This window comes from Stigmatopora argus, chromosome 22 (assembly GCF_051989625.1).
Source record: "Stigmatopora argus isolate UIUO_Sarg chromosome 22, RoL_Sarg_1.0, whole genome shotgun sequence".
In the NCBI taxonomy this organism is placed as follows: Eukaryota; Metazoa; Chordata; class Actinopteri; order Syngnathiformes; family Syngnathidae; genus Stigmatopora; species Stigmatopora argus.
In genome coordinates, this window is record NC_135408.1 from 12,744,409 (window position 1) to 12,771,770 (window position 27,362).

Genomic DNA, 27,362 nt, shown 5'->3' on the forward strand with positions numbered 1-27,362 from the left:
GAAGGCCAAGATGCGCCCTCCCACGTTAGATAATCACCAGTTGACGTCCAATCCATTCCACGTCCATCGCCGTCATTGGGAGACCAAGCCATGAAAGAAGGGAGTATTAAGATGTTTTCTTTTTTTTTCTTCAAAAATCACATAACCAGGTGTCCGAATTGGTTTCAGTCTGACATTTCTTTCAATTGTTGTTCTGCAATGGCATCTGGTGCAACTGCGTGCGCGCGCACGAGCCCCTACGGGATCGAGGACGATTTCCAGCGACCGGCACGTCGTCCCAGTGCGCATGCGCGGCCCACACCGGCCCGCCGCAGCCAGGGGGCGTCAACATGGCGCTGTTGGATGCCCGTCGTCGACGACTGACTCACTAAGAGCGAGGAGAGAGAAGAGAGCGAGCGAGAGAGAGAGAGAGAGAGAGACACAACGAGAGAGTGAGAGAACGAGAGATAGGAAACCTAGCAGCGGTAGGAAGCCGAGCGCGGTGCGAGGACGCCCGCATCGCATCCCCTCGCTTGCGAACATTTGGTTTGGTCCTCGCGCGGTGGATGCGCTTGCCGCCTGGGCTTTTTTCTTTACCGCCGGCGCCAAGCCCCAATTTGTGAGAGCAGGTGCGACACGGCCGTTCCGACAGGGCTGGGAATATGTCGAGCGAGAAGCCGCTTTCGCCAGCGACAGTGCCAGCGACAGTGTCAGCAGCGCCGGGCTCGGCTTGTTCGCAGGCGGCCGCCGGCCGTCCCAGCGTCTCGTCGTCGTCGTCGTCCTCCTCGCCTCCGCCGCCGCCTCTTCCGGGGGAGAGAATGCCGTCGTCCGCCGCCGCCGCCGCCACAGCCACCGCCAGCGCCACCGCCACCGCCGGCGGCGGCTCTCTATTGCTACCGGCCGGCGTCATCAACCCGGCCGCCGTGCCAATCAGGAATATCCAAATGAAATTCGCCGTGCTGGTGGGCCTCATCCAGGTCGGCGAGGTGACCAACCGGGACATCGTGGAGACCGTTCTCAACCTGGTAAGTGGGGGACACCCCCCCCCAAACCCCCAATTTCTCTTTCATTCCTTTCCTTCCTTCCTTCACATATTAGACTCCTCCATTTTTTTATGACGCCTCATTCTTTTTGAAACGATGATGTCATTTGTTTGCTCTGTGTTGGACTCAAATGATGAAATATGAATTTTGTCAGGGTTAAGCGCCCCCCCACCACCACCTTCTCTCTCATCCTCTACCCCCCTCCTCCTCCTCCTTCTCCTCCTCATCCTCATCAGCAGGAGCGGCCATTGTTGACTTAATGGCGCCGATAAAAGAAAAAGCCCCCCTTTCCCCCCCCTCCTCTTCTATTTCTGGTGCAGGTGGTGTCAAAATGGCACCAAGGTGGACAAAGGCCCACTTAGCTTGATGCTATCCATCGTTATGCGTCCATTGTGGTAGATAAGGATAGGAGGAGGGTCGTGAGGTTTTTGGAGATGGGAGGGGCTCTGCGCGTTAATCTCCCCCCCCAAAAAGTGAGAGGAAAAGCGGGCATATATACACACACGTGTGCCCTCATTTTGTTTGGCTTCCGCGTAATATCGGCAAACCCGATGATGCTACATTCCAAACTAAATTTGATGTATTTTGGGGGGGAGGAGGGGGGCTTACGAAACAGTCGGTGATGCTAAGCTACACGGTGCTTCTTCCCTTCCTCCGCGTGTGCATCGCACATACATGTGAGCGGCCATGTTGTTTGATTTTATTTTTTAATCTAAAAAAAGCTGAGCTCAGAGCTGCACTGTTTCTGGGTTATTTTTCTCGACCACCCCCGCTTTTACCAATCTGGCCTATTTAGCTAAAGGACACTCAACAAACAGCTGGCTTGGGCCCTTTAACATTAAAACGGAAGGCCCCCGCCATCCCCACGCACACCTTTGCACCCAGGTCAACGGAAAAATAAAAGAAAGCAAAAACTGCCGCACCGGCTCACCTTAGGCACTCGCCGGTGGCTGTGCTATGCATTTAAAAGCAGGGAGAGGAAGGGGCGGCGGTGGCGGCGGCGGCGGGACGATGGGGAGAAACGGGGGTGTCTGAGGAAGGTGGGGGAGGACGACGAGGTGGAAGGATGCTGCAGTGTGCCGGGGAATTGCGCGGGGACGAGGCCGACGCTACTGCTCTTGCGTACGAGTCGACATTCGCCGCGCACGTGTCATCGTCCGTCCGCGGCGGCCGACGTTTTCATTTTAAAACCTCTTAAAAAAGCATTTGACCAAACCGTGTTCAAGATTTTTTTCTTCTCCAAATTCAGCCATTTCTCTTACCCGTTTTTCTGGGTGAAATTTCACTTTTGCAAATGGCTAGGGGAAAAGTGGCTATAGTTCAGCGAGGAAAAAAAGCGCAACGCAACTGAAGTTTCAAAGTGCACGAGAAGATTTAATTAGGACACGCCATAGTAGAGAAAAAGCAGGCTAAAAGTGGCTATTTCTAGGCAGCCGACAAAAAAGCGCTTTTGAAATGCGGTCCTATTTTAGACTAGCCAATGCGAGAACGTTTGGCCTACACGTCCGTCGCACGTCGGCTACCCTACACACGCATAAAAATGAACTCGTGAAAGAAAGTTGACAACCTAAGTGCCACGGACAAGACGAAAGGGTTAAAAAGGCAGCACGAAGCATGGAAATGCGAGTGAATGTTTTCAATTAAGATTCAATTAGGATTGAATTCAAGACCAAAACCCTCGGCGGGGAATGGCCCATCCTCCGGCCGAGGACCTCCGCATCGATCCCGTCACGGCGGCGTGAGCGATGAGCGGTCCGGTCGGACCGCAACACGGCCAGCGGGAAGAAGACTGTAAAAAGGGCGGTCGGCATCCCAGTTGTCATGGCAACGCGGTCCTGGCTCTCGGCCGCCGTCTGCGCGGTCGAGAGCCAGTAGGGCGTGAGTACGGATCCACGTGGCGTCATTTTTCAGCCAACGATTCAAAATGTATGTTGTTATCCACGTCCTGACCTTTGCCCCGTGTGGCACGGTCCCAAAAGTGGCCAAATTGGCAAAAGTGGGACGGTGGGCCGTGGTTGTCATTTGGCTCCTCCTCCATTAAGGTCCCATGTCTCCTTTGTGCCGCGGCGGCCTATTTTCTTTCTGGCTGTCCTTAATCTCCCTTTGGGCAAAAGGGCCCCCATTTTGTCTGGCTGTGTTTGGAGGAGCCCGGTGTGCTTTTTGATGGATTGCCTGCCTTTCAAATGCTCCTATCCCGGCGCCATTCTTTCTACTTGCTTTCCTCGTGGCTTTTTAGATGAAAACTCCACCACGGACTGTCCCTTGATTTTGTTGCGGCGCCGATTCGTCGGCGCCCCGTGGGATGAAATGAGTCGTACCGCCTCCTTCTGTGGAACGCAAAAATTGCCCCGTCCAAAAGTGTTTGTGAACATCAAACAATTGCAGATGGTATTTTTAAAAGCACCTTTGTTTTTTTCTGGTGCCCCGCTTTCTCCTTCCGGCCCCGTAGGAGGCCTCCTCCCGGTGGCCGGAAAGGCGTGACGTAGCGTTCCTTGCGTTCCTTGCGTGGCCCCGCCTCCACGCTCCGTGCTCTGCTCCGGGCCGCCGCGTCTCATGATGTTGGATTAGCGCGCCGCTGATCCCCATTGGTCAGCTTTTGGCTGATTGGAACACTGCTCTCCATTGTTTGGAAAGGCCCTATTGCGCAGAACCAACAGATTAGCGCTGCCAAACTGCCGGTGCTGCGCTCGCATTTAGTTGGGCCGCCCGCCACCTTTCTGCCCGTCGTGGGCTTTGGCCGCCCATTTGGCCCGGCCCGCCGTTGGTTTTCAGCTCCTCTTCTGCTCATTTTCGGCCATTTCCAAGTCACCTCCCGTTTGCCCGTTTCCTCATTCGGGTTCATTTGCGACTCACTTCCCGTCTATATTGGGGCACTTCCCGTTGCACCAATGTAGCCCGGCCGTCCGGACCGTCCGGACCGCCGGGACGTCAAAAAGCGCAACAGAGTGGCGCAAAGACAATTAAAGCGAGGTCTTTCTTTCACACCCAAGAGAAGACCCGCCATAAGCGATAAGATGGATGGGTGGCCCGGCCCGTGCGTCTTTTTCGCGGACGCCGCCCGGCCATGGGATCGGGCCGCCGAAAAACCTTGCGGAATGGAGGGGTCAAAGAGAGTTCTGGGAAAAATGTTGATTGTTTGTCTCTGGGCGACATGTGATCAGGCTTAACATGAAAAATGTTGATTGTTTGTCTCTGGGCGACATGTGATCAGGCTTAACATGACTAAGCCGCTTGGGCCAATCAGGTAGAAGGCGGGAGGCGGCCCGGATCTTTTCAGCGGCTCTCGCTCAAAATTGTTGACCGCCGATGGACACCCAATCCCCTTTGAGTCAGTTCAAACAAAATCATATGCTCTTCTAATACTGAAATGATATATTGGTACAATGTTGACAGCAAATACATCAACATTCCAAATTGTGACGGCTCAAACATTTCTCTAACCACTGTATGTGTATTTTCTTCTTCTTGTCTCCTCTAAACAAGTACATGAAAAAAAACTTGTTGTGACTTGTTTGAAGCGCGTATTGTGACTTTTTTTTTCTTCTTCTTTTCTAAATGACATCTCTATTCCTAGCTCCTCCCATCTTTTTCTCTCCGGCACGCGAATGAAATTCGCCGAAAGGCGGTTGGGGCATAGAGGTCAATTGTTTCATTCCGACTGCCATCTGTGGGCACAAGGACCCATGGGAAATGCACGGAGGCCCCTCCTCCTCCTCCGTGTGTGTGTGTGTGTGTGTGTGTGTGTGCGTGCGTGTGTGTGTCACTCTTCATCATCGTCGCCAAATCACCAAAACGTGACGCATCTGCTACCTTTTACGCCACGACCATCAAATCATGAGCTGATAACTCATTCAACCCCCCCAAACGTACACCAAATGTTTTGTTTTAAAACCTTGGATTTTACGTCTCGTCTAGCTCATTTGTATGCAAATTTTCAGTAGCGCTCCAATGGAGATGTAGTATTCCTTTGTCAGTTAGCATTAGCTCGCTAACGGTCAAAGTATATTTTGGATCCTCGGAATGTTTAACGACGCCATTTAACTGGAGTGTTTCAATGACTTGCCGAGGTTAAATAGAAGAAGGGTTTGCTTTTGGCTGGCCACGAGGCAGGCCGCTGCGAAAAGCGCATCCATGGCCCGTCCTCCGCTGGCCCGTGCCCACTCGTCCAAAGCCGTCACGTGCGATACGGCGCTCACCAGAGGCCGCCGCACAAAAGCCTTTGAAAGGGCCGCGGCGCCGCATCGCACACGCAGCGCGCCATCAAAGGCGGCGTGTCGATGGCACTCCAGCCGCAAATTAGCAGCGGGTGTCTGTGTTGTGGCGGCCAGCAGTCAGGTGGAATGGCTTCTTTCATACGCCGCCATTTGCATGATGACATTCGAGGGACCAACAAACGAGGCCCTTTGCCGCGCTGGCGTTGGCAAAGGGCCTCGGATTGGCCCATCCCGGAGCGTTCTCCGAAAGGTTCCATGTCTTCCGCCACCGCCGCCATCGCCCACCTCGGGGCTAGCGTTGGCCGAACGCCGGAGGATGTTTGCTTTGGCGGCGCTCGGGCATCCATCGCTCCCCAAGCCGCCGCCGCCGCCGCCGCCGGGCTTTGGGCCGGGCCAATTCACAGATAGGCCGCCGCCGCCGAAAAAGTCGAAGAGAAACAGCCCTATTTGGTGCCTTTTAGTTTTAATCACAAATTTCCAATGGATCAAAAAAGGTCTATCATCAGTCAGTGTCATTTTTTTTAAAATCCAACTAACACAATTTCTTCTTGTTGTCAATGAACGCAATGCAATTGCTAAAATGCTAGCTGGGTTGGGAGGAGCCAAAGTCCTTGTCCTCAACTTGCTCCTCCCTGTGGCCCAGACTGCCAACTGCATTCATCCCTGGAAAAAAAAAATCAACCTTCATGGCATTAGGAAAAAAGGCTCAGAGTATGTATACTTGTTTCGTACCTTTGCTTTCGTGAACATGCACAAGCCAGCGTTTTTGTTTTTGTTTTTTGTTATTTTTCCTCTATTTTCTTCCTCTCTGTGCTTCCAGCCTCCTATTTTTTGTTTTTTTTGTTTCATCTCATCACCTCCCCGCAGTAGCTTGTGGGTTGCCATGGCGACATCTTCCTGAAACCACCTCTGCGCTTGCCAAACGGTAGTTTTTGCGAGTAGGCCTCGCAAGGTCCTTTTCAAGTCGGATTGATGCTACGTCTCTGCTCTGCAAGTCATGAGAGGCGTTTGCCAGGCGGACAGAGCGCCAGGCCGCAGTGTGGAAGCAGGGTGTCACCCAGAAAAAAAGAAAGAAATAATGGCTACATTTGCCGTAATACAATGTAACTTGTAGGGGCCCGCCCTTGGCCGTTCACAAAGGGAATGTATTTTTTGGATCAACTTTAGGGCACGCAAGCAGCCGCCGTCGACCTTCGGCGCCTTTAATATGGCGGCCGGAGGAAGGACGAAAAGATTGGGCCGCCGAGTAAAAACGCCGCGCGGAGTCTCGTCACGGTGTACTTTTAACGTCACGGCCTTTTTGAACCTCCTCTCCTCTTCCTCCTCTTCCTCCGCCCTCAGCTGGTGGGCGGCGAGTTCGACCTGGAGATGAACTTCATCATCCAGGAGGCCGAGAGCATCGGCTGCATGGTGGAGCTCCTCTCGCATTGCCAGGTGACGTGCCAGGCGGAGATCTGGAGCATGTTCACCGCCATCCTCCGCAAGAGCGTGCGCAACCTGCAGACCAGCACGGAGGTGGGCCTCATCCAACAGGTGCTTCTCAAGATGAGCGCCGTGGACGACATGATCGCAGGTGAGTGGGGGGGGGGGGGGGGGGGGGCACTCACCCTCTGTGGCATTTGTTCAAATCCGCCAGGGCGTTTGCCAATGTCCATTTCTTGGAGCCGTTGCGACCTTGACTTTCCCTTTGTTGCCTCTCTCTCTCTCTCCGTCGGTTCTCCGTGACCTACGCGCACTGACGTTGGCTAACGAGCGGACGCTTTATTTCCTCCGGTGGAGTCGCGCGCGCACGCACGCGCGTGCCTCTTTTCACATTTACAGTATCTGTGTGTGGAGCGTTTCCCCAAGTCAGCAGATTGGCCGGCCTCAAAGTCGAGGTCGTCGAGGACGCCTTTGCGCTTTTTCTTGTGACTAATGAGAAACAAAAAGGAAAAGACGGCCAAGAGCGGGGGCCCATCCGTTTGGGGGGGATGACGACGGCGGACGTTCGATTCGATCGGACGTCCGCCGTCATCGACGGCCCCGCATTCGTGGCGACATTTCGGGGATGAACAGAGTGTGCTCCGTGTGTCTGCCGCAGACCTGCTGGTGGACATGTTGGGCGTCTTGGCCAGTTACAGCATCACGGTCAAGGAGCTCAAGCTGCTCTTCAGCATGCTGAGAGGCGACAACGGCATCTGGGTAAGCCCCGACGCCGACCGCCCAGCCATCGAGCGGACCCAAGCCACGAGGGGGAGCCTACGGATGCGGAGGCTCGCGGGCCAGACGCGCAGCGAACGTGCGTCCATTTGTCAGTGTCAACGTCTCCTCTTTGTCCCGCCGCAGCCCAGACACGCCATCAAATTGTTGTCGGTGCTGAATCAGATGCCTCAGCGTCACGGCCCCGACACGTTCTTCAACTTCCCCGGACGGAGCGCGGCGGTACGTACGTCTTTCGCCAAAGTGCCATCTCAGTTTCACCTGTCTGGCACGCAGACGCGCTCCGGCCATGTACGTCGGGGCCCGGCGGAGGGCGCCCAATTTGCGCCGACTCGCCCGCTAGCGAACGTCCTCGAGACGTGCCCCTCGTGGTTAGCCAATCGGCTCCATCTGCCAAGCCTAGCTAGCATTCAATGACTTTATTATTCACCATGCTAATATATTAGGGAAATCCAAAGCATTGTGGGTCATCGGGGGATTCAGTGGCTTGTTTTTCTGACCGCAGGCCATCGCCTTGCCGCCCATCGCCAAGTGGCCGTACCAGAACGGCTTCACCATCAACACCTGGTTCCGGCAGGATCCGCTCAATAACATCAACGTGGACAAAGACAAGCCGTACCTTTACTGGTGAGTGGCCGACAAAACCACAAGGAAATAAAATGGCGGCGATCAAGATGTTGACTCCCCTGCTCGGAGGAATGAGGGCAGTTGGGTCAATATCCCCGTGAGTTTCCTTGGCAACCATTGGAGGCGGCAGGGCAGGCGCCCCCCTCGACCCTCCCCGGCCCCCCTCGGCCCCATCCCGCCGGCTCTTATCTCAGTCCGCCAGAAGCTTAGCCTTGTCGTCCATCTCGTTTTTCCTTCATCTTGCCAACTGGGCTTTATTTACATTGGATTTTTGTTGTTGTTGTTGTTGTTGTTTTTCTGGAGCGGGCTAACGGAACGCCGGCGCCGTTCCCATCTCCATCCATCCGGCTTTTTCTTTTCAGCTTCCGCACCAGCAAAGGGATCGGCTACTCCGCTCACTTTGTGGGCAACTGCCTGATCGTGACCTCCCTCAAGTCCAAAGGAAAGGGCTTCCAGCACTGCGTCAAGTACGACTTCCAGCCGCGCAAGGTGAGCCGGCGTGCCGGCGTGCCGTGGGGTCGGGTCAGCCGGAATCCATTGACCTGATGGATTGGACCTCCCGCCTCCCCCCAGTGGTACATGATCAGCATCGTTCACATCTACAACCGCTGGAGGAACTCCGAGATCCGCTGCTACGTCAACGGGCAGCTGGTCTCCTACGGCGACATGGCCTGGCACGTCAACACCAACGACGTAAGAGACGCGGCGGCGCGGACATTTTGCGGGAGTCCGTGGAGCCGCTAACCGGCCGGAGGTCGCTCCCGCACAGAGCTACGACAAATGCTTTCTGGGCTCGTCGGAGACGGCCGACGCCAACCGGGTCTTCTGCGGTCAGCTGGGCGCCATCTACGTCTTTGGCGAGGCGCTCAACCCGGCTCAGATCTTCGCCATCCACCAGCTGGGCCCCGGGTACAAGGTGAGAGGTGACGCGACGCGACGTGACGTGGCGCGACCGGACCGGACCGGACCGGACCGGACCGAACCGGACCGGACCGGCCCACCGACCGACCGACTCTCGTACCTTTTGGGCCCGCCGCAGAGCACCTTCAAGTTCAAGTCGGAGAGCGACATCCACCTGGCCGAGCACCACAAGCAGGTCCTGTACGACGGCAAGCTGGCCGGCTCCATCTCCTTCACGTACAACGCCAAGGCCACCGACGCGCAGCTGTGTCTGGAGTCGTCGCCGCGAGAGAACGCCTCCATCTTTGTGCACTCGCCGCACGCCCTCATGCTGCAGGTGCGGAGGGAGGCGCGCAAAAAGCCGCTGGTGGTTGGTGACTTTGTCTAATTTGTCAGAAGGTTTTTTTTGGTTTGTTTGGTTTTTTTTGCAGGACGTGAAGGCCATCGTGACCCACTCCATCCACAGCGCCATCCACTCCATCGGTGGCATCCAGGTCCTCTTCCCCCTTTTCGCCCAGCTGGACCACAAGCAGCTGAACGACGTGGCCGCGGACACCGGCGTGTGGTCGGTAGACGTCCCATCCGCCGCTCGCCCGCCCGCGCCCGCCCGCGCCCGCTTCCGTCTCACGCCCGCGCGTCTCCTTTCGCAGCGCCACGCTGCTGGCCTTCTTGGTGGAGCTGCTGAAGAGCTCGGTGGCCATGCAGGAGCAGATGCTCGGAGGCAAAGGCTTCCTGGTCATCGGGTACCTGCTGGAGAAGGTAGGAGGGAAATTCCCGAGGGGCGGAGCCGGAATGCCAAAGCTGCCGAAGCCGCTCACCGCGCGTTTGCCGTGCCGTCCCGCCTCAAGTCGTCGAGGGTGCACGTCACTCGGGCCGTGCTGGAGCAGTTCTTGTCCTTCGCCAAGTACCTGGACGGTCTACCCCACGGGGCGCCGCTCCTCAAGCAGCTGTGCGACCACGTCCTCTTCAACGCCGCCATCTGGATACACACGCCCGCCAAGGTCGGTCGGTCGGAAAAAAGCCCATTTCGCAAAAGGGCGGCGGGTTCATCGCCGGCGTCGCTCATTTGCTGCGGCAGGTTCAACTGTCCCTGTACACGTACCTGTCGTCGGAGTTCATCGGCACGGCGACCATCTACTCCACCATCCGTCGCGTGGGCACCGTGCTGCAGCTCATGCACACGCTCAAGTACTACTACTGGGCCGTCAACCCGTTGGAATGCAGCGCCATCTCGCCCAAAGGCCTCGGTAAGAGCAGGAGGCCGGCTCCGCTCGTGCCGCGGCCGTTTTTGTCGGGGGGGGTGCCGTCTCATCCATCAAATCCAACTCCAGACGGACCTCGGCCGTCCCAAAAGGAGATCGTATCGCTGCGGGCCTTCATGCTCCTCTTCCTCAAGCAGCTAATACTGAAGGTGGCCAGATAGGGCGCCGCTCACACACACACGCGTGAATCTACGCGTGGCGGATATCCTGACGCTGTCTTTGCAGGACCGGGGCGTGAAGGAGGACGAGCTGCAGAGTATTCTCAACTACCTGTTGACCATGCACGAGGTAGGTGTCATGAGGCCCTCCCGCTCCAAAGGCTTGGGACGGCGATCCCCGTCCGTGGCGGCGAACGGGCTAACGACGCCTTTCAAATGGCGCGCAGGACGAGAACATCCACGACGTGCTGCAGCTCCTGGTGGCGCTCATGTCCGAGCACCCGGCCTCCATGATTCCCGCTTTCGACCAGCGGAACGGCATAAGGTGAGGCGGACGCCGTCGCCATCGTCGTCGTCTGGGGTTTAAACATCCAAAGGACTGGCTGGAATGAACGTGCGTTCGTGTGTGTGTGTGTGTGCCAGGGTCATCTGCAAGCTGCTGGCCTCCAAGAGCGAAAGCATCCGAGTGCAGGCCCTCAAAGTCCTGGGCTACTTTCTCAAGCACCTCGGCCACAAGTGGGTGAAACGCTTTGCCAAAGGGCCGCCCGCTTTCTGGCTTTGCCGCACACATAAGCCGTATACTCCGCATACGCATACACTGCCTGTGTTTAATTAGGAGGAAGGTGGAGATCATGCACACTCACAGTCTCTTCACGCTGCTGGGCGAGCGTCTGATGATGCACACCAACACCGTCTCCGTTACCACCTACAACACGCTCTACGAGGTACGCCATCGATCTGCCGCCGACCGCCGTGGCACCGATGCCATCAAAAAAAATCGGGCTGCTATTGCGGTAAAAAAGGCCGATACGTGCGCTACAAATGACCACGTTTAACAACACAACTCTCCACGCCCCCCTTCAAAAACATGTATGTAATTATACTTGCAGATCCTGACAGAGCAGGTGTGCACGCAGGTGGTCCACAAGCCGCACCCGGAACCGGACTCGACCATCAAGATCCAGAATCCCAGTGAGTAACTGACGGAGCGGCCTGCCTGCGCGCGGGTGTTCCTGTGTTCCTCAAGCCGCAGTTGCTGATTTTCCTGGCGTGCGCTTATTTAGTGATCCTGAAAGTGGTGGCCACGCTACTGAAGAATTCGTCTCCCAGCGGCGAGCTGATGGAAGTCCGGAGACTTTTCCTCTCCGACATGATCAAACTCTTTAGCAACAGCAGAGAAAACAGAAGGTACGGGGCACGCCGCTCATCACGTGAGGGCCAGAACGCCATCTCTCTCCGAATGTTCGGAGCCCGGAGCACCTCTTTTGGGGGTCAGACAAGGGTCACGGGTGACCTTTTCCGTACGGAGACGTGACTGGCAAGCCACGTTCGTTGCTGTGATCATCGCCCTCTGGTGGTTAAGGATGAAATAGAACAGCAAGGATGTATAGAGCCATGTGAATGGACATCCATTATTTAAAGACTTCCTCAATACGTATTATTTCTTCTCTAATTCTATTTTTTTAATGAATACAGTTAAGCACAAAGAACATTCCGTTCAACCCGCAATGAAAATTCCCAGGAAGACTGGCTGTCAATGTTCACGTTTCCCGGTCAAAGAGGATCGGACGTATGGCGGCGTTGCCTTTATTGGGCGCTTGGCGCCTCGTTTGCGTTTCAGGTGCTTGCTACAGTGCTCGGTGTGGCAGGACTGGATGTTCTCGCTGGGCTACATCAACCCCAAGAATCCCGAGGAGCAGAAGATCACCGAGATGGTCTACAACATCTTTAGGATCTTGCTGTACCACGCCATCAAATACGAGTGGGGCGGATGGAGGGTCTGGGTGGACACGCTGTCCATCGCGCACTCCAAGGTCCGCCGCGCGTGTCGGAGGCGGGGCCCGCCCGGACCCGCCCGCTCGTGCCTAACGCGGCCGGCGGCCGCTCTGTCCCGCCGCAGGTGACCTACGAGGCCCACAAGGAGTACCTGGCCAAGATGTACGAGGAGTACCAGCGTCAGGAGGAGGAGAATATGAAGAAGGGCGAGAAAGGATGCGTGTCCACCATCTCGGGCCTGTCGGCCTCGCCGGCGCCCGTCGTCAACGGCAACCTGGAGATGGACGACGCCACGCGCACGCCCGACAGCGAAGCCGAGTACGGCGAGGGCGGCGGCGGCGGCGGCGACGATTCGTCTCGCAACCTGCTGGTCGACGGCGCCGTCAAGAGGGGCGATGCGCAGCAGGGCGCCGGCGTGAGGGTGGAGGTCCACGACCTGCTGGTGGACATCAAAGCCGAAAAGGTGGAGGCCACCGAGGTCAAGTTGGACGACTTGGACCTGAGTCCCGAAGGCCTGGGCGGGGCCAGGGGAGGCGGGTCCTTGGAGAACGGGCCCCTGGTGGAGGTGGACTCGCTCCTGGACAGCGCCTACTGCGCCGTGGTGCAGAACCTCAACGGCACCCTGGTACCCAAAGAGGAGGCCCCGGGGCCGCCCGTCTTGGCCCTCTCGGGGGTCGGCCCGGAGGACGACGATGGCGGCGACGGCATCGTGGGGCCCCTCATCACGCTGGCCGACGAGAAAGACAGCGTTCCCAACAATAACGGATTTCTCTTTGGCAAGGTGAGCGGGAGAAAATCCGGCCCGTCGGGGGGAAAAAAAGGGACATTGGGCTTTTAGCCAACGCCGCCGCTTCTTCCAGGTGGACGAGAAGCTCCTCCCTGCTCTGGCGGCTAGCGACGGTCTGGTCTTGACCGGTCCGGACCGACCCGTCCCGCCGGTTGGCGGCGGCGGCGGCGACGACCTGGGCCTGCTGGCCCGCGTGAGCCCCGGCGGCGAGCCGCCCGAGGACGGGCCCTTCAAGATCGGCGGCCCGCTGGCCGACATCAGCTCCATCGCCGAGGCCCGCAACCGGGCGGCGGCGGCGTCCCAGGCCGACTTCGCCGAGGGAGGCGGGGCCGCCTCGGCGACGGCGGGCGACGCCTCGGCTCGCAAGGCGGGGCACAGAGGAACGGACACGGCCAGCGTGACGTCCGACACCGAGAGGTCGGACGACGGCGGCAGAGAGAAGAAGATATCGACCGCTTCCACCACGCAGGTGATTCCCCGGCCTCTTTTGCCATATTTCAACTTCAACAGTCTCTCTGCTTGTTGCTCCAGAGAAATACGTGGATATAGTATAATAATAATAATAATCGGACATAGGCCATGTCGTAATTACCACAACACAAAAAAAAAGCCTACTTGTCATCACACGCAGAAACTGCGTGTGACGAAATTGATGGTGCTTCTCCATAAGCTACGTTTAATCGGCAAAAGACCTAAATAAGTGTAAGTTACGGTTATGTGTAAGTTATGTGATGGCGAGTGAGTGAGCTTGAAATTGAGACGAGTATAGTTCCTCTGATGTGTGAGCGTCTAAAAGGAAGCTGCCCAGTCTGTCGTCCACGTCTCCCTCCCCCCAGCATACCTGAAGCCACTCATCGGGATGGTGATCAAGCTTACTCATCAGTTGGATGTGTTGGGGGAGGGAGTCCTGGATTGCACAGTTGGCCACCCCACTTGTCAAATAGTACGTTGCATAACATTAGTATATCAAGAATGTCCTATTTCAACCTAGCTGTCCAAGAGATGATGCTTTTCTGGCGTTGGAGGCCCGCAAAAGTCAGCTTCCATTCACAGTTTTTTTTTTTCATCGCTGTCAATTTAAGCCAGTGCGAAGTTGTAAGTTGAATTGACCAAATTGACCACGCCCCTCCACCACCGAATGACAGGCTCTGCACGGCCGCAGCGCCTCGCAGCTGGAGCGAGACCTCCGCGTGGACCTGGGCTTCAGGGGCACGCCCATGACGGAGGAGCAGAGGCGGCAGTTCAGCCCCGGGCCGCGCACCACCATGTTCCGCATCCCCGAGTTCAAGTGGTCGCCCATGCACCAGAGGCTGCTCACCGACCTTCTCTTTGCGCTGGAGACGGACGTGCACGTGTGGAGAAGGTCGGTTCCCGGGGCGACAAACTCTCTCCGGTCCGGCTCTCGTCTCCGGTCGTCGTAAGTGACCTTCTACTAAGGGTGTCCTTCTTCCAGCCACTCCACCAAGTCGGTGATGGACTTTGTCAACAGCAACGAGAACATCATCTTTGTGCACAATACCATCCACCTGATTTCCCAGATGGTGGACAACATCATCATCGCCTGCGGGGGCATCCTGCCGCTCCTGTCTGCCGCCACCTCGCCCTCGGTGAGTACTAGCTCTGGCTTCCGTGGCGTGGCGTGGCGTGGCGTGGCGTGTCGTGGCGTGGCGTGCCGTGGCGTGGCGTGGCGTGCCGGGAGAGGGAACTGCTGCGGGGGCTTCTTTTTGACCTTTTCCGCCGTGACGACACCTGCAGTTTTTTATTTTCAAGTAGTCTTTGCGTCTTTCAAATCCGTATTTTTCAAATGCTAGGGCGCACCTTTATTTTCCCCAAAAACGGATAAGGTACCCTCTAGTACAGGGGTGGGCAAAGAGGTTCAGCAGTGGCCACTGTGGGTGGGTGCACATTTTTTGTCCCAAGTCATTCAGCACAGACAGACAAAGCCGACACAAAGTGGAAGCGACGGGGGTTGGGCTTTAACGAGCGCCACCTGACGGCAATCCGCTGATTGCACGCGTAAGGTGACCGATAACAACCGGAGTTGTGGAAAGCTTTTGGAAGAAAAGCAACCCCCGCACCGACTGACTGCACAGTGGAATACTTTGCCCACTCCTGCTCTAGTATAGGAATTCTGACTGACGCCAATGGACATCCCAGCCATTTGGACTGGGAGGTCTGGCAGCCATTGTCCAGTGCCATATATAGTTTTTTTTTTTTTTTTTTACAGATATAGTTAGTTTGTTCTTACAAATACAAAGAAACTGGACCGCGTGTATCTAATTGAGTTATGTCGGCCACCTTGGCACAGGGGTTCCCCCGCCCCAAATAGATTGGACGTCGAGCACCATCCTTTGAGGTTTCCGACTTGATGTTTTTGGGGTCCTTTCCACTTGTTTGCAACTGAAGCCACTTGATTGGCGGTTCCGCTTTTAAATTCCTCCTTCTCTTCCTCTGTGTGTGTGTCTTTTTTGTCGTCTTTTGGTTGTTGTCGTGTCTTTTTGCACGTGCAGACCTCTAAGAGTAGTGCCAACCATGTAAGTTTGCTTCTTTTCTTCCTTGATTGATTGTGCTCTTTCTTTTTTGGGTGGGCCGGCTGCTCCCCCACCCCGTCAATTTCCACTTTTGGGCGGCGGTCTCCGTTAGACGCGGGAGAATCCACTTTTGACGGCGCATTCGCTATTGCCATACTCCGTTTGTGTGGCCCTTTTTAAAGAGGAGGACGGGAGCGGCCGCAAAGGGCGAGGAGGTGACGCCCGTCCCGGGGGGAGGAGTCGAAAGGGGCGAGGTGGGTAAAGACAAGTGCAGAATAGTACTCAAAACAAACAAACAAAGCTTAATCACGCCACGAGCGGAGGATGTCAAAGCACCCCCTCCACCTCCTCTCCACAACCCGCATCCCTCATTCGGGTGTGCACTATCTATCACCCGCCTCGATGGAGACGTGCGTATGCGTGTGACGGACTTGCGGATGGTCGCGCGTCGTTCACGAATGCCGCCGCACCCAGAATGCAATTCAAAAGCCACATTTCCCAAGCACCCCATTGGCTGCCGGTGACGGCGCTAGACATCCAATCCCATTGAATGTGGGGGGGAGGGGTGAATTGTCTCCCCCTCCCGCCATCTGCAAATGGATTGGATTGGTGACCCTTGAGAACCAAAAGTTTGATCCCCCCCCCCACACACACACTCTTCACCACCCTCGGTCTGAAAAACAGAGACGGACCGGATTGTCACCTGGCTCGTGCGCGTCCCCCCCCCGCGTTTAGACGGAGCTGGAGAACATCGAGGCCACGCAGGGCATGTCGTCGGAGACGGCCGTCACCTTCCTGTCGCGGCTGATGGCCATGGTGGACGTGCTGGTGTTTGCCAGCTCGCTCAACTTCAGCGAGATCGAGGCCGAGAAGAACATGTCCTCCGGCGGCCTCATGAGGCAGTGTCTGAGACTGGGTGAGAAGTCGAGTCGAGCCGACGTGACGTGACGTGACGTGACGTGAGGCGAGGCCAGGCGAGCCGCACCGCTTTCGCCTCCGTCTCTACCGACGCTTCTCTTGTCAGTGTGCTGCGTGGCGGTGAGGAACTGCCTGGAGTGCCGGCAGAGGCAGCGGGATCGCAACTGCAAGTCCTCTCTGACCGCCAGCAAGTCGCAGGACACTCTGCATGCCGCCGCCGCCGCCACCTCCGCCAGCAAGGTGCCACGTCTTCTTCTCGTTCGCTCGCTCGTGTTCTGAGGCCGCCAGCTTTTCCTTTATAGTATTTTCGAATCAATACAATGTCTATAGTGCATCAAAAAAACCTATGAGCCACTGAAAACAAACCAAATTCCCAGTAAATGAACCCTGAAAACCCTCTGAAGCTCAGATTTAAAAAAAAATGGGTCTTGGGAATAAAATAAAGCTCCTCATACACTGTAAGAATTCCTTGGATGATTGGCATCAGCTGTTGGAACAGTTCAAAATGTTATTAACAGGCTTAAAAAGGTCACCATCGCCACCATCTTGTTGTTCTAGACAAACAAGGTGGACCGTTCCGCAAATGCTTACTTGCGTTCTCTTGACCAGGACCCGGACCGACTCCTGCAGGACGTGGACATCAACCGGCTGCGCGCGGTGGTCTTTCGGGACGTGGTGAGCGCGCCGGATTCGTGGACGCCACGTGTAGTGCGCATCTGCAAAATGTGAGCCCTCCTGATGCTTTTTGCTTTCTTCCGGCCGGCGCAGGACGACAGCAAGCAGGCTCAGTTCCTGGCTCTGGCCGTGGTCTACTTCATCTCGGTGCTGATGGTGTCCAAGTACCGAGACATCTTGGAGCCCCAGCGGGAGATCAGCAGGTCGGCCAGCCTGTCCGGACGCAGCATCCGACACGAGATCAACTCGCCCACCAGCACGGGTGAGTCCCGAGGACGCGGTGGCCTCGCCCCTCGCCCCCCCCCACTCGATCCAAAACGCGCGGCTTCCTCGCCAGAGCACCCGTCGTCAGCCTTCTCCGAGCGCGAGAAAAGGACGCCCACCCCCGTGGATGACTCCCCTCGCGTGGGCCTGCCCCACACCGACTCGGGCATCGGCGAGGAGGGCCACGCGGGCGGCTCCCTCAACGGCTCGGAGATTGGGCTGGGCTTGGGCCTGGGCCCGGGCCCGGCGGGGCGGGAGACGGAGCGGGACGCCGGCGGCAGCCAGGCCGACCTGCTGTGCGGCCTGGCCGACGTGGGGAGGTCGTCGCAGGAGAGCCTTTTGGACTCCCCGCACGAGCCCGACGCCCGACAGGCGCCCCCTTCGTCCATTTCCGGCATCTGCCAGACCAATAAAGGCATCAACGTCAAGGTGAGGCGCCGACGTCCTCGTTCTTGGTTTATGACGCGGGTTTGTACTAGTGTGAGCACGTTTTGCTCATCCTCATTTTCTAGCGTGTCGAGTTATTTAAACCGGGTAAACCGAATTCAAGTCATTTCCAGAATATGTAGCCAGAAGCAACGGTCGGGGCGAACTAGCCAATTGCAAATGGCCGCGGCGGTCTAAAAGCTGGTGTCCCTTGCAGGAGATCCTGAAAAGCCTGGTGGCCGCTCCGTTGGACGGCATGGATTCGGGTCAAGAGTCAGGCCCCGCCGCTCCGTACCACCCGGATCCCGCCCTCAAGACCCAGCCCATGCTCCCCATGCAGTTCCACTCTTTTGACAGGTAGCCTTCCGCCTGCCGCCTTCTGCCTGCCGCCTTTGCACCTCGACCAAAGCAATGGCCTCGTCCGTCCGTCTCGCAGGAGTGTGGTGGTTCCGGTGAAAAAGCCGCCGCCCGGGAGCCAGTCCGTCAACGCGGTGGCCACCGCCGGGAGCACGCCCAACATCTTTGCCGCCGCCACGGCCACGCCCAAGAGCATGATCAACACCACAGGTGAGGGAGGACGAGTCGCTGGCAAAAAAAAGCACATTTGCAACAAGAGCGCGGCTCAATATGGCCGATCGCGGAATACTAATGGAGCTCCCGCATATGGATTGTTTCCGATCGATCGCCGGCTGGGAAAAATTACGGAAAAAATGGATCTCATGTTTTGCTCATTTGGCATAGGGTTATGAATTCCATTCGGAAATGAAATGTTTTGCGTGCGTCATCACGTCAGCGCATCCGCCTTGTTTGGTCCTTGCAGGCGGCGCCGACTCCGCCTCGTCCTCCTCGTCTTCGTCGTCCTCGTTTGTGAACGGCGCCGGCAGCAAGAACCTCCCCGCCGTCCAGACGGTGGCGCCCATGCCTGAGGACACGGTGGAGAACATGAGGTCAGAAAGAAAGAAAGAAGCTTACCGTGCCACTTCCCGCTTGGGCCGCTCGCGTCAAAGCTGCTTTCTCCCGCCGCTCGCCCCGCCCCCAACGTGTGGTGGAAAGACCGATGCGGGTTAATTTTTTTTTTCATTGGTCGATGTTTATTTTCTATTCACTTTTATAAAGCATAATAATAATATTTCAAAGCCATGGAAATGATTTGAATCCCCGAAAATCAATCCAATTTCTGCAGTCAGAAGGAGTGGATTGACTTTCTCGACCTCTTTCCGACCATTCAATAGAAATGGGGACGTCGGCAGCTCCTCACAGTGATTGGATGTCCACGGCGGCCCACGGCTGAAATATGCCGCCGTGTCTTTCTGTCTGTGTTGCAGTGCCTACTGTGAGGTGGCGCAGTGTGCCCTGCGCAGCGGTCAGACGCCCCCCGAGCTCAAGTCTTTTAGCTCTCTGGCGGGCTTCCAGGCTGCCCCCCGAGATGCGGGGCAGTGTTTTAGGCAAGGAATACGCCACCGTGCCCCCATCCCACCCGCCTTCTCCACACACACACACACACGCACAAACCAAATTCTTGACGTTCGTAGCATCGGTGTTTCTTACATTGCGTCCTGAGCAAAAATGGCAAGTCACGTCTTGTCAGTGGCGCCGGTCGGTGTATAGAAGGCAGCAAAATGAAAGCGATGGGCCACTTTCCAAAACGTGCTCTGTCTCCGCAGCATCACCACCAAGCTGGAACGAGCGCTGGAGAAGGTGGCGCCGTTGCTGAGGGAAATCTTTGTGGACTTTGCGCCTTTCCTGTCGCGCACGCTGCTGGGCAGTCATGGGCAGGAGCTGCTCATTGAAGGTACAGGTGCTGTACAACAAACCTTCTTACTACTATACGCGTCCCGTGCAAGCTGTGACTCAATCAATGGATGGATGGATAAATGAATGAGTGATTGATTGAGTGAGTGAGTGAGTGAGTGAATAGTTGACCAAGTGAGCGACCGAGTATGCTAACTCACTTCTTTCTTGGTGTCCTGTTGTCGTTCTCCACCGTCCGCTTGCTCCTCTTTTCTTTTCTTTTCTTCCTCCCGATCTTGTCCCGTCCTTTGTGGCATGCTTATTATATGTAAACGCTTTGATTCAGACGAGCCCAGAGGAGATGTATTTTGGGCTTTGTCCGCCTATTTGCGCTTGATCACCAAAAACCCATGTCTCCTCCCTCCGCAGGTCTGGTGTGCATGAAGTCCAGCACGTCCGTGGTGGAGCTCGTCATGCTGCTCTGCTCTCAGGTCAGTTTTGGCCTCCGCCCCATTCCTTCCCTGCCAAAACCCCCGTAATGCACCCTTTGGCCGTCCCGGAAGGAGATTGAGCTTCCAAATAGTGTCCTTCAAATCCGAGCATTTGGCTCGCCCTCGTCGTTGTCCGACTGGTCGGTCGGGGAGTCGGCGTGGGCTTTTAAGCTACTTTCCTCCTCTCGCCCCTCCTCGCCGGTGTCGAGTTACCCAGGCGGGTTCCGGCCTTCCCGCCATTAGAGGAAACCCGAGTGTGGATATCGATCGCGTAATGGGAGAGCTGCCTGCCTGCCTGCCTGTCCTTGGAGGCCCTCCAAGCTTTGTTCTTTTTCTCAACGCTTGAGTGACTCCATCTCCATACGCCCAATGAGCCCTTGTTTTGTTTTAGGAATGGCAGAATTCCATCCAGAAGAACGCCGGGCTGGCGTTCATCGAGCTCATCAACGAAGGAAGGTAATGACGGCAAATGTCCCTCCGGTACGGGCCCGAGGCCAGGGGTTATCCCCTAGAGTGCCCCCTGCTGGATAACTCCTGACTCAAATGGCGCCATCCGTTACGCCGTCCCGATGGAAATGACGTGAATTTAAGATGAGCCTTCCGTGTTTCGTATGCGTGCGCGCGCCAGACTACTTTGTCACGCCATGAAGGACCACATCGTTCGCGTGGCCAACGAGGCCGAGTTCATCTTGAACCGTCAACGGGCCGAAGACGTGCACAAGCACGCCGAGTTTGAGGTACGTGCCGTGTCATTTTTCTTGACTTTTCCTCTTTACTTAATGGCGGGTGTCAAAAGATGAGCATTCGGATTTTCCCTTTTGTTTTGGAGTGGCAAATGACAAACCGGAAAAATGTTGTACTTTGGCAGTCCAACTGCGCTCAGTACGCGGCCGATCGTCGCGAGGAGGAGAAGATGTGCGACCACCTGATCGGCGCGGCCAAGCACCGAGACCACGTGACCGCCAACCAGCTCAAGCAGAAGATCCTCAACATCCTCACCAACAAGCACGGGGCCTGGGGCGCCATGTCGCAGAGGTGGGTGGGCGGCGCCGTCCCGAGGCCGGTCGAGCCCAGCCCAAGTGGCCTCGCTCACCCGCTCGCCGTTGTTCTCCAGCCAAATGCATGACTTTTGGCGCCTGGACTACTGGGAGGACGACCTGCGGCGAAGACGGAGGTTCGTGAGGAACGCCTTCGGCTCCACGCACGCCGACGTGGCGCTCAAGGGTCCGGAGGACTACGGTGGGTTCCTCCGGTCGCCGTCCACGGCGGAGCGACGTGAGCCCTCCGTGCCAGGAAGCTCTGGTCTTCTGGAAGCAGGCGCGGAGGAAGAGGAGGGGGAGGAGGGCGGGACCTCCAAGAAGGGCTTCCGCAGCCACTCGGCCGTGGCGCAGAACCCGGAGGCCGACTTGATGCTGGAGGGCGACGACGACGCCGTCAGCCTGCTGCAGGAGAAGGAGATGGACAACCTGGCCGGTAAGACCGACGGTGGGCCCCGGCAGGTCCCCGGCGGCCCCCCGCTAATTCACCCGAGCCCTTTCCACGGCGCTCCGGTGACTCCGCTGTTGTCATTTCTAGCGCCTTCCCGCCCGCGACTTTTTACCTCACGAGGCAAGTAGGGGCCCCGTTTCAAACGTCAGCCCGGACTTTCGGCCAATGATTCAAATAACGACATCACAATCGACGGCGTTAATCGCACGAATGATCATGGCTCTCAATGAATCTAACCCTGGGGTGGGCAAACTATTGTAAAGAGGGCCGCCTGCACTGCAGTGGGCCCTCGGGCGCATTTGGTCTCAGCTCAACCCTCGTTGCCTCAAATGTGTCGCTTTTGAAAATAACCACTAACATTTTGTATGATTTCTACTCACTAAAAGTTGTAAGCGTTAAAAGTGTTAGTGTCGTCGGTACCCGCAGCTGACTTGACCGGACGGCTCCCTCCAGGCCCGGTGGTCCTGAGCACGCCGGCCCAGCTGGTGGCGCCGGCGGTGGTGGCCCGCGGCACGCTCTCCGTCACCACCACCGAGATCTACTTTGAGGTGGACGAGGAAGACCCCGCCTTCAAGAAGACGGACGCCAAGGCGAGGAGGCGGAGAGGAGACGCCGTCCGGGACCCGCTTCCCGGACCCGCCCTCACTTTGCCCTTTTGTCGCCCGCCTTCAGGTGTTGGCCTACTCGGAGGGTCTCCACGGCAAGTGGATGTTCAGCGAGATCCGAGCCGTCTTCTCCAGACGCTACCTGCTGCACAACACGGGTCTGGAGGTCTTCATGGCCAACAGGAGTGAGTTGTTCTTCTTGACCACAGGACCTCTTCTTTTGGTCCTTTTGTCACCCGTGGTTAACGGCCGTCCCTCATTTCCTCAGCGTCGGTGATGTTCAACTTCCCCGACCAGGCCACGGTCAAGCGGGTGGTCTACAGCCTTCCTCGGGTGGGCGTGGGAACCAGCTACGGCCTCCCTCAGGCCAGGTGGGCGATCGGCCGGGCGAGCCGGCCAACCTGGCCGCACCCGGCCGCTGACCTTTCCGGGTTTGGCAGGCGGATCTCGTTGGCCACGCCCCGGCAGCTCTTCAAGTCGTCCAACATGACGCAGCGTTGGCAACGCAGAGAGATCTCCAACTTTGAGTACCTCATGTTCCTCAACACCATCGCAGGTTGGCCCCTCCCCCGGAAAACGGGGAGGACGGACGATCCCGGCGTCCTTGGCAAACGTGGCGCCCGGCTAACCGGCGCCACTCCCATTGGCGTCCGCAGGGAGGACGTACAACGACCTGAACCAGTACCCCGTCTTTCCCTGGGTGCTGACCAACTACGAATCGGAGGAGCTGGACCTGACCCTGCCCGGCAACTTCCGAGACCTTTCCAAGGTTTGAGCGCCGTTGGGTGGCGGGGCCCGGACTCCGGCTCGTTGGCAAAAACAAGCCTCCTAAATTCCCGGTCTCCACCTTTTTGCCCCTCTGTTAGCCCCTGGGCGCCTTGAACCCAAAGCGTGCCGCCTTCTACGCCGAGCGCTACGAGACGTGGGACGACGACAGCTGTCCCCCCGACCACTACGCCACCCTCTACTCCACGGCGCGCTCCACCCTCCTGTGGATGCTGAGAATAGTGAGTGGCGGCGAGAAGAGAAGGGGCGCGGAAAGTTCCGGTCCCACCGTGTTTGTGTGTGTGTGCGTGCCTTCCCACGCCTCCCCAGGAGCCGTTCACCACCTTCTTCCTCAACGGCAACGACGGCAAGTTCGACCACGCCGACCGGACCTTCTCGGGCATCGGCCGCTCGTGGAGGAACTGCCAACGGGACACGGCGGACGTGACGGTGAGGCCGCCCCTCCCGGCCCGGCCCGGGCCCGGGCCCCAGTCTGATGGCGCGCCCTCCCCTCAGGAACTGATCCCGGAGTTCTACTACCTGCCCGAGATGTTCGTCAACGGCAACGAGTACGAGCTGGGCGTGCGTGACGACGGCGCGCCCGTCTGCGACGTGGAGCTGCCCGTCTGGGCCAAGAAGCCGGAAGACTTTGTGCGCATCAACCGCATGGTGAGGCGGCCGAGTGGAGTGGCCCGTGCGCCCCATGACAAGTTAGCGGCCGGGCTAACGGCTCCTCGCTCTCTCTCTGGGTTTATTTCAAAACGCGTCCGTCGGTGGACCGGCGTCGGGCGGCTCTCTTTTGACCAAAACGCCGCTCGGTCCTTCTCAGGCGCTGGAGAGCGAGTTTGTGTCGTGCCAGCTGCATCAGTGGATCGACCTGATCTTCGGCTACAAGCAGAGGGGCCCCGAGGCGGTGCGGGCGCTCAACGTCTTCAGTTTCCTGTCCTACGAGGGCGCGGTCAACTTGGACAACCTGGACGGGGCGCAGCGAGAGGTGGGTGGATCGGCGGCGGCGGGCGGCGGGCGGCGAGCGCCGTCCGGCGGCGCCCACTTACGCCTATCCGGCTGTCGGCGCAGGGGATGGAGACGCAGATCCAAGCGTGCGGGCAGATTCCGTCGCAGCTGCTCATCGAGCCGCACCCGCCTCGATCGTCCGCCATGCACCTGGTGAGAACATTTCCAGGATGGGAGAAAGGAAAACCAAAAAACAAGTAACGTGATGAAGGCTCCCGGCGCTAGCCGTGGGCGTCTTCTTTTGGCAAGGCGGGCAATGAATGGCATTGTCGCCGCGTAGCCTCTGCGCTTCCCGCACGTGCACCCACCCACCCGAGCCCTCCTCGGTCCTTGGTGTGGTGACCCCTGCCCGTCTCCCGCTAATCTGGCCTCCTGCCCCCTCCCCTGTCTGCCAACCTTCCTCCCCCCTCTTCCCGTCTCCCCCCTCCAATTCCCCCCCTCCCCCCCCCTCTCTGTCTCTGTGTCTCTCTCACCAGTGTTTCCTTCCTCAGAGTCCTCTGATGTTTAAGGATCAGATGCAGCAGGACGTGATCATGGTGCTCAAGTTCCCGTCCAACTCGCCCGTGACGCACGTGGCCGCCAACACGCTGCCTCACCTCAGCATCCCCGCCGCCGTCACGGTCACGTGCAGCCGCCTCTTTGCCGTCAACCGCTGGCACAACACCGTGGGTCAGTCTGGCGTTGGGAGCGCCAAGCTGCTTCGTTCGGCCGTATCTCCGGTGACGTTCTAGACGTGACGTGTTTTTGTCTTTTTTTTTCCTTCGATGAACGCAGGCCTACGAGGCGCGCCGGGATACTCCCTGGAGCAGGCTCACCACCTCCCCATCGAGATGGACCCTCTGATCGGTCAGTACGCGTCGGGGGCCAGCGAGGTGACGTGGCCGGTAGCCGTTGCGCTGGAGGCACCTTTCCCTCTTCCCTCTTCCCTCTTCCCTTTCCGGTTTCCAGCCAACAACTCGGGCACCAACAAGCGGCAGATCACCGACCTGGTGGACCAGAGCATCCAGATCAACACGCACTGCTTCGTGGTGACGGCCGACAATCGCTACATCCTGGCGTGCGGCTTCTGGGACAAGAGCTTCCGGGTCTACTCCACGGAGAGCGGTACGGCGCGTCGGAGGCGGGTCGGAGGCGGGTCGGCGTTCCACGCTCAAGGCTCCGCCGTGCCTCCCGTGCGTACCCCCCACAGGGAAGCTGACCCAGATCGTGTTCGGCCACTGGGACGTGGTGACGTGCCTGGCCCGCTCCGAGTCCTACATCGGCGGGGACTGCTACATCGTGTCGGGCTCCAGAGACGCCACTCTTCTTCTGTGGTACTGGAGCGGGCGCCACCACATTATTGGGGACAACCCCAACAACAGTGAGCTGGCACTGCCGCCGCCGCCACCGCCGTCGCCGCCTCCGCGGCATCGGTTTACTTTTTGTCCCGCAGGCGACTATCCTGCCCCTCGGGCCGTCCTGACGGGACACGACCACGAAGTGGTGTGCGTGTCGGTCTGCGCCGAGCTGGGATTGGTCATCAGCGGAGCCAAAGGCAAGCGCCGATCGTCGTCTCGCGAGTGGAACACCGTCCGTTTCAGACGTCCAATCCTCCCGATGGGATTGGACGTCTGAAACGTGAGCGTTCACGTGAATTGGAGGTGTCTGCTAGGGAGTGCTCAATGAGTTTAAATTAAAAAAAAACTAGTGTTGTTGGGGGGCCACTTGGTCCTTTTTGGAGCAAAAGTAAGCGCTCTTTTCTCTTTCCCCATTACAAGCACCTTCCTAGCTTTACAAAGAAAGCCTGTCTTTCTTTTTTTAGAGGGTCCGTGCTTGGTGCACACCATCACGGGGGACCTCCTGAGGGCCCTGGAGGGCCCCGAGCCGTGCCGGGCCCCCCGCCTGATCTCGGTGTCCAGCGAGGGCCACTGCATCATCTACTACGAGCGGGGACGCTTCTGCAACTTCAGCATCAACGGCAAGCTGCTGGCTCAGATGGAAGTCAACGACTCCACGCGGGTGAGGCGGTGGGTGGTGGTGGTGGTGGTGGGTGGGGGGCCTGGCCCCGGGCAGTGGGCGGGGTCCCGGCCCCCTCCGACGACGGCACGTCATTTGTCCCTTTACGAGCGACGGACGTGTCGGCCTTCTCCGCCCACCCAGGCCGTCCTTTTGAGCAGCGACGGGCAGAACCTGGTGACGGGCGGCGACAACGGCGTGGTGGAGGTGTGGCAGGCGTGCGACTTCAAGCAGCTCTACATCTACCCGGGATGCGACGCCGGCATCCGCGCCATGGACCTGTCGCACGACCAGAGGTGGGACAAAAGCCGACCGGGACCGAAAAGACGTTTCGCGCGGCTCTGGTCTAAACCAAAGATCTTCTTCTCCTTCTTCTGAAACCAGGACGCTCATCACGGGCATGGCGTCGGGCAGCATCGTGGCGTTCAACATCGACTTCAACCGCTGGCACTACGAGCATCAGAACCGCTACTGAATACGGATTAAAAAAAAACGTCCAGTGGCTCTCCAGGTACACCGGTCGGTCGGTCGGTGGAGGCTCCATTTTTGCTTTGACGGACTCCTTTGACTGCGTGTACTTGAATTTACGCCCGCCGACACAACACGCACGCACGCGTGCACACCCACACCCGCACGCCCACACACACACACACACACGCACACGCACACGCACCCCCGAGCCCAAAGACGATACACCCAAGAGAGTGCGGATGGGTCAAATGGTGCTCCGAGGGCAGAGCTTTGAGTCGATTATTCTGCGGGCTCCTTTGGATTCCTTTAACGTGGGGATTTCTATTCTTTTACTCGGGTGTAAATAGGACTCGGCCTCTTGGTTTTGTGTTGACCGCCTTTTCATTTATTGCTCTATGTAACATAGCGTGGAATAAGAATAACGTGACGACGAGCCCGGGGGGGGGGGGGGAAGACTCCTTCCTGCTCCTTCAAGAAGGCAGCTGGCGAGCGCACGTTGGCCATTTTCCTTTTGCATTTCTTTTCTATATTTAGTGATCGTCGTGTCAAATATGTACATAAAAGGCTTTTTCCGGCCCCACAAAAGGCAGGCCGGCCGCTCGCTCGCTCGCTCATGTCATTTCGATAGACTTTTTTTTTTTATTGGCACTTTGCACCGATCACACGACATCGTTTGTTAATGCGAAACGGGGGGGCGGGGCTTTTCATTGTTTGAATTATTATTATTATTATAATAAGCCATCTGGCCAGGCTCTTTTGGTTCCTTTTGGGAGGGGTTCTTTGTGCATCGATGTTTGTATTTAAACGCTCACGTGTTAAAATTTTACAGCAATATGACGACGAGCGACTGGCGGGCGCACGCGCACGAAACTCCAGCCACGCACACACACACACACACACACGCGCGCGCGCGCACACACAACATACACATCCAATAAAACGACAAAAGTAGAAAAAAAAGGTGAAATATTTTTGGATCTATGAAACCTTAAAAACTATTGTATTCATGTTTTATTGCAAAGATGTAAAATATGATGTGTGAG

At 57.4% G+C, this 27,362-nt stretch overlaps 1 protein-coding gene across 17 annotated transcripts; it reads left to right on the forward strand.

The window, feature by feature from the left end:
• Window positions 1-325: 325 nt before the first annotated feature.
• Window positions 326-27,360, forward strand: nbeaa (neurobeachin a). 17 transcript variants are annotated; one of them, XM_077592911.1, is made up of 62 exons: window positions 328-1,004; window positions 6,578-6,809; window positions 7,317-7,417; window positions 7,562-7,657; window positions 7,941-8,062; window positions 8,425-8,551; window positions 8,636-8,755; window positions 8,832-8,978; window positions 9,102-9,299; window positions 9,394-9,527; window positions 9,613-9,721; window positions 9,811-9,963; window positions 10,041-10,209; window positions 10,294-10,373; window positions 10,450-10,512; window positions 10,610-10,707; window positions 10,806-10,898; window positions 10,999-11,107; window positions 11,273-11,354; window positions 11,447-11,570; window positions 12,004-12,196; window positions 12,283-12,939; window positions 13,019-13,414; window positions 14,091-14,308; window positions 14,399-14,552; window positions 15,456-15,479; window positions 15,659-15,730; window positions 16,212-16,392; window positions 16,501-16,634; window positions 17,004-17,069; window positions 17,163-17,331; window positions 17,407-17,762; window positions 17,977-18,116; window positions 18,196-18,326; window positions 18,580-18,706; window positions 19,085-19,204; window positions 19,424-19,557; window positions 19,920-19,981; window positions 20,373-20,437; window positions 20,610-20,718; window positions 20,850-21,016; window positions 21,096-21,220; window positions 21,299-21,454; window positions 21,557-21,589; window positions 21,923-22,059; window positions 22,142-22,259; window positions 22,343-22,445; window positions 22,515-22,630; window positions 22,731-22,843; window positions 22,941-23,081; window positions 23,170-23,289; window positions 23,356-23,508; window positions 23,669-23,833; window positions 23,917-24,006; window positions 24,330-24,522; window positions 24,628-24,699; window positions 24,802-24,957; window positions 25,043-25,213; window positions 25,286-25,387; window positions 25,655-25,851; window positions 25,993-26,144; window positions 26,233-27,360. In XM_077592911.1, the coding sequence occupies exons 1-62, from the start codon at window positions 642-644 to the stop codon at window positions 26,321-26,323; spliced, it is 9,099 nt and encodes a 3,032-aa protein (XP_077449037.1). In that variant the 5' UTR covers window positions 328-641; the 3' UTR covers window positions 26,324-27,360. The 17 variants fall into 17 exon arrangements, with proteins under 17 accessions (XP_077449028.1, XP_077449029.1, XP_077449039.1 ...); XM_077592902.1 differs by having other exon boundaries at window positions 326-1,004; window positions 17,163-17,762; XM_077592903.1 differs by having other exon boundaries at window positions 326-1,004; window positions 17,163-17,762; window positions 19,424-19,551.
• The last annotated feature ends 2 nt before the right edge of the window (window positions 27,361-27,362 follow it).

Excerpts from the sequence above, each read along its gene's own strand:
- nbeaa (XM_077592900.1), top strand. The coding sequence starts at position 642 with ATGTCGAGCGAGAAGCCGCTTTCGCCAGCGACAGTGCCAGCGACAGTG. Across the intron at positions 11,571-12,003 it reads AACAGCAGAGAAAACAGAAG|GTGCTTGCTACAGTGCTCGG; the intron begins GTACGGGGCACG and ends TTTGCGTTTCAG. Across the intron at positions 19,558-19,919 it reads GCTGCTCATTGAAGGTACAG|GTCTGGTGTGCATGAAGTCC; the intron begins GTGCTGTACAAC and ends CTCCCTCCGCAG.